Source organism: Rhinolophus hipposideros (assembly GCF_964194185.1).
Source record: "Rhinolophus hipposideros genome assembly, chromosome: 22".
Lineage (NCBI taxonomy): Eukaryota > Metazoa > Chordata > Mammalia > Chiroptera > Rhinolophidae > Rhinolophus > Rhinolophus hipposideros.
This window is the reverse complement of record NC_138068.1, coordinates 29,463,951-29,476,760: the sequence shown is the minus strand read 5'-3', so window position 1 is coordinate 29,476,760 and position 12,810 is coordinate 29,463,951. Positions and strand designations below refer to the sequence as shown.

The 12,810-nt window shown below is 34.6% G+C and overlaps 1 protein-coding gene across 5 annotated transcripts in view; it reads right to left on the bottom strand.

Moving 5' to 3' along the window:
* Positions 1 to 12,810, bottom strand: part of PLCB1 (phospholipase C beta 1) — a 675,558-nt gene that overhangs the window by 114,644 nt on the left and 548,104 nt on the right. For all 5 annotated transcript variants that reach the window (XM_081034743.1, XM_081034741.1, XM_081034744.1 and 2 more), the window contains 5 exons: positions 11,975 to 12,129; positions 8,974 to 9,138; positions 7,141 to 7,240; positions 6,223 to 6,327; positions 5,106 to 5,215 (listed from right to left, as the gene is read on the bottom strand). In XM_081034743.1, the coding sequence (XP_080890869.1) occupies positions 5,106 to 5,215; positions 6,223 to 6,327; positions 7,141 to 7,240; positions 8,974 to 9,138; positions 11,975 to 12,129 (635 nt within the window). The remainder of the gene's footprint in view (positions 1 to 5,105; positions 5,216 to 6,222; positions 6,328 to 7,140; positions 7,241 to 8,973; positions 9,139 to 11,974; positions 12,130 to 12,810) is intronic.

The following is a 12,810-nucleotide window of genomic DNA, read 5'->3' as shown; positions in this document are numbered from 1 at the left end:
AGCAAAAAGATTACGACCTGCTTTATTGTGATACTCGCTCTGCGGTAGTCTGGAAGCAAGTTTGAAATATCACCGAGGTATACACGTCCTCTGTCTTAGCCCGTAACTTTCCCCCATGCTTGGTGAATGAATGCAGCCTTTGTAACTTGGAACTTTTGAGTTGGGGAATATGTATTTTGGCCAACAGCCAGTGTACAAACTCATCAAATAAACCCACATATGTAAACCTAACTTATTTAAGAACAAGTTCTGATACTATCCAGTGATTCAAAGGGAGGAAATCTTGACATTTGATTCAAGAAAAAGTTCAATTCAAAGGATGTTACTGTTTAAAGAAAACTTTCTCTTCTTACTTTATTGGATGCTTTAAAGTTCAGGGACTGTGAGAAACTATTCTTTCTATAAATTAGAATATAAACCTTTGTCTTATATTCTGTAATCAATCATGCCGCCAACCCATTGTAGAGAAGAGAAAGGTGAATGAACTTTGTTAAAGGTCACAAATCTGGAAAATTTAGTGTAGACCCTTGCTACTCCCTGTGTGCTCATGGAACAGCATTACCCCATCCCCTGAGGCTTGTTAGAGTTGCTGAGCCTCAGGCTTACCCAGACCCACTGAATAAAGATCATCATTGTGTCATGATGCCCTGGGCTACACATTAACTTTGAGACACATATAGATTATGAGTTCTGGAGTCATACTGCTTGCATTTCAATCCCCACTCTGCTCCTTACTAGCTGTGTGGCACTGGTCAAGGATTCAACCTCTCAGTGTCTCACTTTCCTTGTCTGTTAACTGAGAATAATAATAATAATCAAGACATGGATATTTTAAGATGTGTGTTTATATATTAAAGGACTTAGAACAGAGCCAGGTACATAGTACTCAGTAAATATTTGTTACTTGCATTTATTCTTTTTTTTTCTCCGTTCCTTGATGTGCCCAAACAAGTCATGTTCAAGTACTGCATTTGGAAATTAACGTTATCAAAGAATTTTGTAACCAATAAATTGGATAGTAACTTTTTTATCTTTATAGGCATATTTTGAAAATAGAAAGTAAAAAGTATTACTGATGTCTCATTAGGCATCTCTATAACCACATTAAAGTATTAGGGCTGTGAAACATTTTTTAAACACTAAGAATTTTTGATAAAAAAATATACATATATATACACACATATACATAGAAAACATGCTAGAATGACATACATCAAAAATTTTAACAGTACCTGCAATATTACTAAGGGCTTTTTTGTTTGTTGTTTATTTTGTTTATTGTTTTAAAATTTTGTATGACCTTTGATTTAGACAAATAGCTATACATATTATAAAGCCTTTGTTATTACTCACATTACACAACTTTCTACAACTTTACTAACCCACCCTGAATGACACCTTTAAGGGAGATACAATAGATCCAGCAACTCAAATCTCTGTTATGTTTTAACTTCCTATATATATGATCTGAAATAAATGTCTATTTTTCAAAGCATGAGGGAATTTTCACCTTTCCTCCCTATTTGCTTTGCAAATTACTCTACGAAGATAACTTATTAGACTATTACAAAACTGGGAATATTTTGCAGTCCAATGAAGTCTTTAATTTTCAAATAGGAATGACCTTTATAACTACCAAGTTAAAAGGATTTTACTAAAAAAGTCTTTGTTGCTAAAATAGTGTCTCCAGTGCCTGCCATGTCCTAGATAGAATTTTCTTCTGAGAAAACCATAGCTCCTTATTTTCAGTGGCCTCATTCAAATAAACTTACATCACTGCAAGACAAGATAAAGGGCACGCTGGTGTTCAAGGTGTGAAATGACTTTTCGTTCCTAGTATTACATAGTTAAGGACAAATGAGTTTTTTCCTGAGTTTCAAAAATGAGGTCAGTTAAGGGTTTAAGACATTTTAAAGGAAAAAAAATGTATTTTCTCTGTTAGATCATATGGAAGCTATGTGATTCCATGTCTTCAAATTATTTCTCAAACTGAAAGATGTCCACATTTTTTCTAAATTAAACCAACATTATCCATTTTTTGAAAATCCTTTCTGGTCACCATTTTTAGAGGAGAAACAAAAATAAAGTTGACCTAAAATTCTACTTCTGCATTTTAAATTTCCATCAGTGTTGCATTCTCCCCAAAAAGGTTTGGAATATGTGATGTCTGGTGCAAAGATAAGGTTTTGAAAGGACAGCAATGTGAAGGAATCCCTGTTGTCTCAAAGGTCCTAAGTCTCTCTTATTTCTTACTGTGATATTTTTTGCAATCATTAGAGAAACAGTCTCTCTGAGGCACCATAAGCACAATGTTTCATTAAGAGACTTTTCTTCAATTGTTGCACTATATAAGCTGAAATTGCTGGTGTCTTGAAAAGTTCTCTTCAAGTGAGTGCTTACCTTGGGGAACCTGGCTAATGAATAGGTAGAAATTGATGATATACAAAGTACTGCTTCTAAATAATGACAATACATGTAATTTTACTTGAAAATGTTTCCATTTGAAGTTCTATTTCATAGAAAATAAAAATACAGCCAGCCAGTTGATTAAGGAGATTCCTGTTTTCTAATTAAAGAAAAATGCTATAAATAGTAATTTATTTGTATATATATTATCTTTACCTGGAATTATATTTTATTGAATATGTTATTAAGCTAAAGCAGGTAGAAGAGAAAAGAGTTTCACAGCTTCTGGTGGATTTCTAAGAAGAGCCCCTAATTTTATATTGGTGTCTATATGAGCAAAATGAGAAACTCATTGAATTACCTAGTCTTAATCTTTTCAAAGTCTATTGGAAGGAAAAAAGCACTATTATCTCTGAAGAAACACTATTATCTCTAAAGATGTGACTATTGTCAAACATTTAAATTCTAGCTCCCAAACAAAAAATTCAGAAACGGCACTCATTCTTGAATTTAACTATAAAACCACAGCTATTTTGCATGTTGGGCTCCCTATAATAGAATTGGACATGGGGATTATTGAATACATGATTTATTGAGAGAATGCTCTCAGGAGAAAATTGTAGGGAAGTAAGGAAGGCAGGGTCAGACAGAGAAAGAAGGTAAGCCAAAATGTGCTCTCAGCTGGAGGCTAGCCTCAGCCTGACCCCTTGAGGGGCTTGGGAGCATGAATTGCAGTACAGAAGTTGCCCATCCAGAGCCAAGGGACCTGGGCTGTTATTCTGGATATTTTAGTTGCTGGGCATGGGTTACCCGCTTCCAGGCATCTCCAGGAAAGGTGTCTCCTATCACCCTGGAGAGTCCTCTGGAGAAGTGTGGAGCTGTGAGGCGTTGGCAGCCCACCCCTGCAGCAACCTTGCAATGGACATCTGGTCAGGATGCGAACAGTATCTGCTGGGAGCATGTAAAGACATGTCCTTCTGTGGGCCCTGAACAAGCATGGCTTGCTTAGACTAATCCCTCAAAATTCAATCAGGGGGCCAAAGTGGTTTTCTTTTATTGTTTCTTTTTATCCTCTGCAGATGCTAAGCATAGATGTTAGAGGCACAAAGAACTTTGGAAGTATATTCATGCCCACTATTAGGCATAATTTTCTGGCAGTGTAAAAGTTCCCTACAACCCAATTTACTGCATACCACAAAAAGCATTATTTATGAAACTTTCCAGTTTCACTTGAAACTTCATCCTAGAGGATGATGTATCTATTGGTCCTATGGGATATGATGCCTGCAGTGTAAATAAGAGCCTGGAAAATTCTACTCCTATGTTAAATATTTTCCTTTCCTTTCACTTTATTTTGTTTTCTCTCATGTTCAACTAACTCATCTTAGATTTTAAAGTTCTATATAAAAACTGAAGAAATAATCATAGATGTGCTCAAAAATGTATTTACATGATGTTCACTAAAGATTTCTTTAAAATGTGAAGCATCTCAAATATCCAATAATAAGGGATTGGTATATCTATCATAATATAAATTATGATATAGCTACATGACAGAAGACAATAAAGTCATTAAAAGTCATGTCATAGAAGAATATTATTAACATGGAAAATATTGGCATTAAGTGAAAATAAAAAGTTAAAAAAAAACACAGATGGTGAATACTATCTCATTTTATGAAAAAGCAATAATTGTATATAAAAAGACTAGCTGTATATGCACCCCATATTTACTCATACAGTGTTGTCTCTGGGTGGCTTGGGTGTTCAAATTACAGGTGATATCTTTGGGGCTTTCTTTTCTCATTTTTAGTTTTAAAATGTTCTATGATAAACCTAGGTCGCTTTTAGAATAAGAAAAAGGCTATTTAATAAATAATATCAACTTAAATGGACTTATTATTAGTTATAGTTATCCAAATAATTTTCAAGATTTTCCCCCCATATTGATAGTTATCCATATTTCTCTTCTTTCCATGATTTTATCCTCTGAGTATTTAAGTGAAATATGAAAATAGCTAATTTCTATCACTATTTTTAATATTAGTGTCATCTCCAATAATCATTAAATTATATTTCACTTTTTTAAAAGCCAAAGGATCACCAGTCTACATAGAAGCTTTATATTATTAAACTTCACTTCTAGTATTTCTAGACCCTTACTTAATTATTCTTTATATTGTGACATGTAATTTGGAATAATATACTAACTATTCTGGGAATGTATATTTTGATACATAAATATTCAATGTAATAATAATAGTAAACACTTTATTGCCCACAGTACCCATGAGATATTGTTTTAAGTACTTTATGTATTGTAAACACAAAAGCTTTTGAAAATTTTGCACTTTAAATTAAAGACAATACTAAATGACTTGATAATCTTCTTTTCTAAGTGCCTTAATCACCTTTAATCAATGTGACATCATCTAGAAACTCCCTCCGGAAATAGCGAGATGTGTGCTGTTAAATGCGGTCACAGAATTAGACACGTGGTGGCACAGAATGCCAGAAGAGAATGAAATATGAAAATTTCAGTCAATCATCTAGATGTTTTGTGAGATGGTGCCGAACTCCATCAATGTGTTTTTCTAATGTGCTGTTTTCTCCTGAAGTGTGATGTTAATAGACAAAGTCAGCAACTAGGTGTAGAAACCATGCTTAATGCCATGCAGAGGATCAAAATACCCTCTCACCTCTTTCTTTACTTCTTCTTCATCTTCCAGTGTCAAAGCAGCCAGTTGCTTAGCTCTCTGCTCCATCAGATTCACATATCGAATTGGATTTGACAAAGCTTCAATCACATCTAAAGAGGGAAGAATCATTTTAGATCAAAGATCCTGGAGCTATTGATTATCCACCATCCATCCATCCATCCATCCATCCATCCATCCATCCATCCATCCATCCATCCTTCTATCTATCCACCCATCCATCATCCACCTCCAAGCATTGATTCATCATACATCTTCCATTCTTCCATCTACCAATATAACTATCCATTTATCCATCCAACATTTTGGAACTAGACAAGAGTCAGGATACTTTGCTGAAACCTCAGGAGAAGAGAACTCGAAGGAGGTTAGCTATGAGAGCCAAACTTGACAGCTCCAAATCAGGAAGTCTCAATACTCCAAGTCTTTAGTTTCTTTTTTAAGGGTTCCATCCACTCCAGCAATGACCCACACACTTGTCCTATTTGGCCCAAATGGTGTTTCATAAATGGAGACATTTCACATAAAAAGCCTGCTTTCCAGACTGTTAAAAACAACCTTAAATTTGGCAGTACAGGCCTCATTAGCACAGGATGCTGTCTAGCTGGAGTGAGGGATGGCTGTCGTTTTTGGATGGGGCATATGCTCCAAGTTTACCATGATCTCCACCACTCCCTGGTATCCTACACTCAGGCCACTTAGCACTATAAGTATTTAAATTTATGATTTATGGTTGACATCATCATAAGTTAATTCCTCTAAACTTAGGATTTCACACATGAAAAGAATCTGGTTTCTAAACTGGGCTCAAGGCAAATTAACTGCACAGACCTAGACAGACTGCTGTAGTAACAGAGAGTGGGGTTAGAAAGTGTTGAACCTGTGAAAATAATACTACCAGTACATAAATATACTCAATACTTTATTGGGACTTGAACTAAATTAAGTTAAAACTTATTCATAAAGGCTTGAGCAATTTACCTTCTAAACACATATACATAATAGAGGTGATTCTGAGGCCAGGAACTCCTGCCTTTGTTTCCACAAAAATATGGATGACCCCTCAGATGGAAATAAGCCTTCGGGTTAGGTTGTTTACCTGCATATGTATCTGGAACATAGTCTTTCACCTCTATGTAGACAAAGACAGCTGGCAGCATCAAAGGCTGGTTCCTCTCATTCCTCAGAGAGACATAATGATAGCCTGGAGGATGACAATCATACTTGGTGTCACAGATTTTCTTCACATTGTTAGTTATAACACAGGGCTATCTATGCGATAGAAGTGTTTATTTTAGGTGACTTTGGATGACAAACGGGTCACTTCTTCCTCATCTTAATCATTGGTTTTGAGTGATAAGGTATTGTTTTTCTCATCTGATGGGAAAATAATGTTGATTCTGATTTTTTTTTTCTTTCCAACCATGCTTTTCTTCACAAAAGAGAATTTAAAACAGTACATCATAGGTTGACTTATTGGTCCAAATTCGTCCCTTGTACCTGACTTCTTGACTTGGGGTTTCGTGATATACTCTGCTTTGGACAATGGGATGTTGGTGATGAGGTGCAAGCAGAGGCTTAAAATGCAGCGTCAGGCTTGCCCTCATGCATTCCAGTGAGCTGCCGGGAGAAATCCACATTGTGGCGCCATTGCCCCTTCAGCTTGGGCCCCTGAATGAACACACGTGGGACAGTTGTAACCCAGCCCACGGCCTGAAGCAGAGCTACACAGCTTAGCCCTGCCAACCCACAGACTTGTGAGCATGAAGATAACAACTTGTCACAAGCCACTGAGTTTTCCGATACTTTGTTATACACAATGATCATGGTAAGAGTTGACTGATAATACACCATGTCAAAAAAACACGAAACTGTCAAATTTTAGTAGTCTCATAGCCCTTGTTATAAGACATCAAAGCGGCAAATAGCTTTCTGAATCATTCCTCAATAATCATGTAAGACAGGGATGATTTTATTTATAACTTTGACAAAATGTTTCTCACCACACTATCCATACCTGGCCGAATTGCTTGTACTGGCAAGATCCGGTGACCAATACATTTACCTCCTTCCTCATAAGCTGCTATCCTCAGACAGGCTAGAGAAGGAAGAACCACCTATAAGGACAACAAGAACACACGTGGTTACAAGAAGGAACAACAGCAAAAAAGAATTAGAAAGGTATTATTCAAACAGGCCCCGCTTTTTAAAACCCACTAGAAGCTTCTACTTATCCAATTGATAAAAAGTTAAATTGTTGCTCTATAATTTAGATTCTCAAAAGGAGAAGGGTTATCAGAGATAGAGCTTCATCTATGTTTTATCACCTTGTCCTAATGAGGAATTTGTTCAAAACATAGACCATTTGACTGTTTTTAAAAAGTATTTTCTATATATTTTTTATTTTTTATTAGTTTCAGGTGTACAAAACAATGTAATAGTTAGATATTTACACCCCTCACAAAATGATAACCTCCTCCCCCAATCTGCTACCCCTCTGACATCATATATACCTGTTACAATTCCACTGACTCTATTTCCTATGCTGTGCTCCATATCCTGTATATACTCCATATATATTGAATTATAGTTGATATCCAATATTATTCAGTTTCAGCTTCAGATGTATAACACAGTGATCAGACATCTACACCGTCCATGAAGTGGTCTTCCTAATAACACAAGTGCCCATCTAACGCCCTACAAAATCTTTACAACATTATTGATTATATTTTCCAAACTGTCTTTCATATCCTGGTGGCAATATTGCGACTAACAATTTGTGCTTTCTAATCCCCTCACCTTCTCTCTCATCCCCACTCCCCTCCGACTATAATTTGAAACCAAATTACTTGTATAGTTTCAAAGCAGAAGCAAAAAAAAATAGCTTTCAGGGTAGCTTTCAAAATGAGATTGCTGTATAAATTTGTAAATTCCCAAATTAGGCAATAAGTATTTGCTCATTTTCCCCCCTCAAAGTAAAACATGTGGAATACATAGTTAAATCCCATGTCAAGAACATGAGATCAATTGTATCCTTAAAAATGTATTTTTGTAACAAGAGCAAACTGATATTTATTGAATATTTTCAATGTGCCAGACATTTTCTATATGTTTTCAGTCTTAAGGAATACTTATAATAACTATGAAGTAGACACAATTATTAAATCTAATTAACCTATTAAAAATGGTGGGGCACAGGGACCTTTAATATAGACATTCTCTTTGCAGAAGACTGCCTTTGTAGATATTTTAGCCAGATAAAAGTAAAAGCTATTGTAAGAAAGTCTACTCTACTTTCTACTGGACTTCCTGTCTTCCTCTGTGTGATAAGCAAGTGTGAAGAAGATTTGCTTTTTGGTGAAGGCAGATAGAAGGGCCAGTTGAATGTAAACAGTTTTAATTCTATCAGACAGAACCCAGACGAGCTAGAATGACCAGCTGCCAGTGATTAGAAATGCTAAGGAATTTAATTAATATATTTTTAAGGAAGTGTGAACTTTCTCTCATCTACCATATCACTCCCTACTTCCCACTCTACTGCATTTGAATTACAAGGAAAATATACCATTTATCGCTTGTATTAAGAGAGGATATGAGTTAGATTTACATATTATTCTGGTCTGCCAAATGAGGTGTACTAGAATGAATTGACTTACAATACTAAAAATCCAAACAAGTGATTCACAGAGACCTTGATTAGTTTTCAAAATAGCTTTGAAAAAGCTATTGCTTATGAATCTGTAAATCCCCCAATTAAGTAACAAATAATCCTCTTTTCATTTTTTTTTCTTAGTGTAAAACACCTAGAACATGTAGTTACATTGCTTGTCGAGGACATGAGACCAACCTTTTTGAACACGATGGGTTCTTCTTCCCAGACGGGATTTACAGCATTTCCTTGTGATGTCTTGGTCTTAAATGCTTTCCTCCTTGTGTCCACAGGTAAACCAAACATATCCACTTCCACATAAGTCCCAACTTTCTTATCAGAAAGAAACTGACCTGAAATAATCTAGGAAATAATAAAAAAGGAATTTTTAATAAAAGAATAGCAGTGATGTAAGAAAATGCTTTAGGGAAGTACAAATGCTGATGGTGAATGTTGAACCATAATTGAAATGAAATAGAAGCAAGAGTACAAATATACTTTCTCTTTCGGGTAAAGAATTAGTAGAGGAATATCACTAGGTTAGAAGGAGCCAATAAGACAAAGTTTTACAGAGGAAAATAAATGAACAAATATCAAAAGTTTGATGAGATTATGCTTTTGTACTTAAAGAGATGTCTATTAAATGTTAAAAATTATTCTTTAGCGGTAACCGAGTACAAAGATTTTTGGAATATTTAAAAATATTACAAGAGAAAAATCTCATATAATAAAGTTGGTTGTATTACACTACCTGATATCAAATTATACTACAAAAGCTATAGTAATCAAAACAGCACGATACTGGCATGTAAACAGACACATAGATCAATGGAACAGAATAGAAAGCCCAGAAATAAATTCTCACCTATATAGTCAATTTATGACAAAGGAGGAAAGAATATGCAATGGGGTAAATACAGTCTACTCAATAAATGGTGTTGAAAAAACTGGACAGATATATGAAAAAACATAACACTAGACCACTTCTTACACCATATACAAGAATAAACTCAAAATGGTTTAACGACTTAAATATAAGACCGCAAACCATAAAACTCTTAGAAGAAAACTGAGGCGGTAAACGGTGACATTGTTCTTGGTAACAGATTTTCTGATATATCTTCTTGGACAAAGGAAACAAAAGAAAAAACGAAATAAATGGAACTACATCAAATTGAAAAGTTTTTGCATGGTAAAAGAAACCATCAACAAAATAAAAAGACATCTTACCAAATGGGAGAAGATACTCCCATTTGATACATCCGATAAGGGGTTAATATCCAAAATTTATAAAGAACCTTATAACACTCAACACCAAAAAACAAACAATCCAATTAAAAAAAATGGGCAGAGGACCTGAATAGACAGTTCTCCAAAAAGGGCAGACAGATGGCCAATAGACATATGAAAAGATGCTCAACTCATTTCTCCTGAGTGTTTTTTAGCCTGAGTGCATGAGACCTGCTAGAAGCAATCTCTTGTTTAATTTGAGGTTCTACGTGAGACCAACTTAACAGACATTGTACAACATGTTTGAAACTTCCAAATTACGTGAGTCACACTGGGAATTCAGGTGCATGAAAGATTTTGTGTGCTTATCTTTGATCAAAGAAATCCTTAACTAAATTTAATGACACAAACCTTCATGTTCTCATCAGTATGAAAAGATGGTGGAACACCATTTGAGCTCACAAGTCCATTCTGAAACTATAAAGTCTGTCAGAAAATCAAAACAAAGGTACCACTGGATGGATAAGAGCTACATCTTGGTTCTAGCTGATTTATAAAAGGCAAGACTCGAATGCATCATGGCCCATCCATTCAGTGGATACTGACAACTCTAGAACAACGTTTCCATCCTGGACTCTGGTAGCAGTTTACATTTTTCTGGGACTCAACTGTTTCCCCTCAATTTATTTTCCTGTTTCTATGTCATTGTTTTATAGTTGCTTATACTGCCACAGTAGAATTTTCAAGAAAAATATAAATAAGCAAGGCAACATGTACAAAGCAAAATGAATCAGCAAAGACAAAATATTAGTTTTACCCAACTATAACAACGTTGACAAGGGTTCTAAAAATAACTTTATCAGTGCGTGATGCTTAAGAGTTTATCTTAATCAAATGACAGGAATTAAACATCCTTTGTTGAAAACAATTTCCTAAAATAAATATAATCTTGAAGCTTTAATTCTGCCAGCTCCACTCTTCAGATATATGGTGTGAAGTAATTTCAAAAGATATAATTGTGAAACACTTCACTGATATTTTATTTTTAATCTTTGGTATAAATTGACATAAATTTGAAAGTAAAAATGGGCTCAAGAAGCCTAGTATAGATATAATTTTGTCAAACTGTTACAGAACATTTGAAAGTAGTTTTTCACATGCCTTTTGTGTAGGGTTATCAAAAAATTTGCACCTACGTCCAATAAAAGTGTTGCTTAGTTCTCAGTTATCCAGTTAAACAGAAAACTTTACAACAGTAAATGAAATTTAGCTACAACCAAGGACTTATCAAATTCATGTAAAAATCTCTTTATAAAAATGATTTCCCATTTATAGTATTAAATATATTTTCTCACAGCTAAAAAAAAATATATCTGCTGTAATATCAAATTCAAAGACTGCAGAAATCATTTGGAATTAAATTTTTAGGGTCAGATGAATTTTTAATAAAGTGATTGTTTTATTTACTATCATTCCTATGTGTTTTAAATCCCTAAATACTGTCAGATTTTCAAATGTTATGGTAATTTGAAAGCTTTTCTTCAATATTCTCTCAAAAATTTATTGAGAGAATACTTTTTTCTCTAATTTTGTTCAGTGTGGATATTTTCCTACAACTAATGGGGAAAAAGACTAGATTTCTCCAATATGAGTCACTAATTTTCATTGTAAATTTCACTGTGGGGGGTATTTACACCAAAGGAAGGGTTGGCTATGGTGAATTTCACTAACTTGTATTGATTTAGGGTTCAATTTTTATCCTATTAGACAGTGGGGCTTAGTCCCTTATTCTCATGCATGTGGTTTCTGATAATTTTTAATTCAGATTCAGTCCTTAAAGAAAAAAAAATGAAGGAAGTGGAGACTTTGTTAGCAAATACATTTTTAGTGACTAAATTACTTCTTTACGCAAAACAGGTAATGTTCAAGACTTTCGTTGGCGACAATTTTATAATACAGTTGTACTTACCTTAACGGATAAAGTGTTGGCCACTATCCCATCTACGATGCCTTCGGTGAATGGATCAAAATGTTTGTCAGGTCTCCTCATAAACTCTGGCTTTAGTCTGTAGCCACTCTTCCCATTGTATTCGTACATTCCCATATTTATCTGCATAGCCAGGTCTGCATAGCAGAAACAGAAACCTTATTGTGACTGTTTATATTTGGAGCAAGAAAGTAAGATTGTATTACAGTCCACTTTTGTTCCCCTTTTGGAAAGAAATATTTATTCATTGCAGAAACTTAGAAAGCACAGATCAGGAAAAAAAAAGAGCTATAATCTCCAAATTCAGAGATAAGCCACTGCCAACAGTTTAGTGTATATTCTGTTTTTCTATTCCAAATCTATTTTGAACATGCAGTATGTCCATTTTATTAAATATTTGTCTGCTTTAATTTTAACAGCAGAATTCTTTTGAATAGATTCCTGTGAATAAATGTATTAATCCAGACCCCTCTTTGGGCACATTTATAAGTCTCTTCTAAATTTTTACATTACCTATAATGTTTGGATGAATATGGTTGATGTGAAATATTTGAAGATATCGTTAATGATATTATTTGGAGTGAAATTTCTGCGTCAAAATATGTGCACATTGGAAAAGCTTTTTGATAAGTCTTGCTAAAATGCCCTTCAGAAAGCTTAAACCACTTTAAACATTTAATCCATGTTTTGGGGATGGACTTCCCCACACCTCACTAACAGTGGATGATGTGTGTGTGTGTGTGTGTGTGTGTGTGTGTGTGTGTGTGTGTGTGTGTATTTGTATATTTATAATTTATAGAGAAGAAAGTTTCATTTTT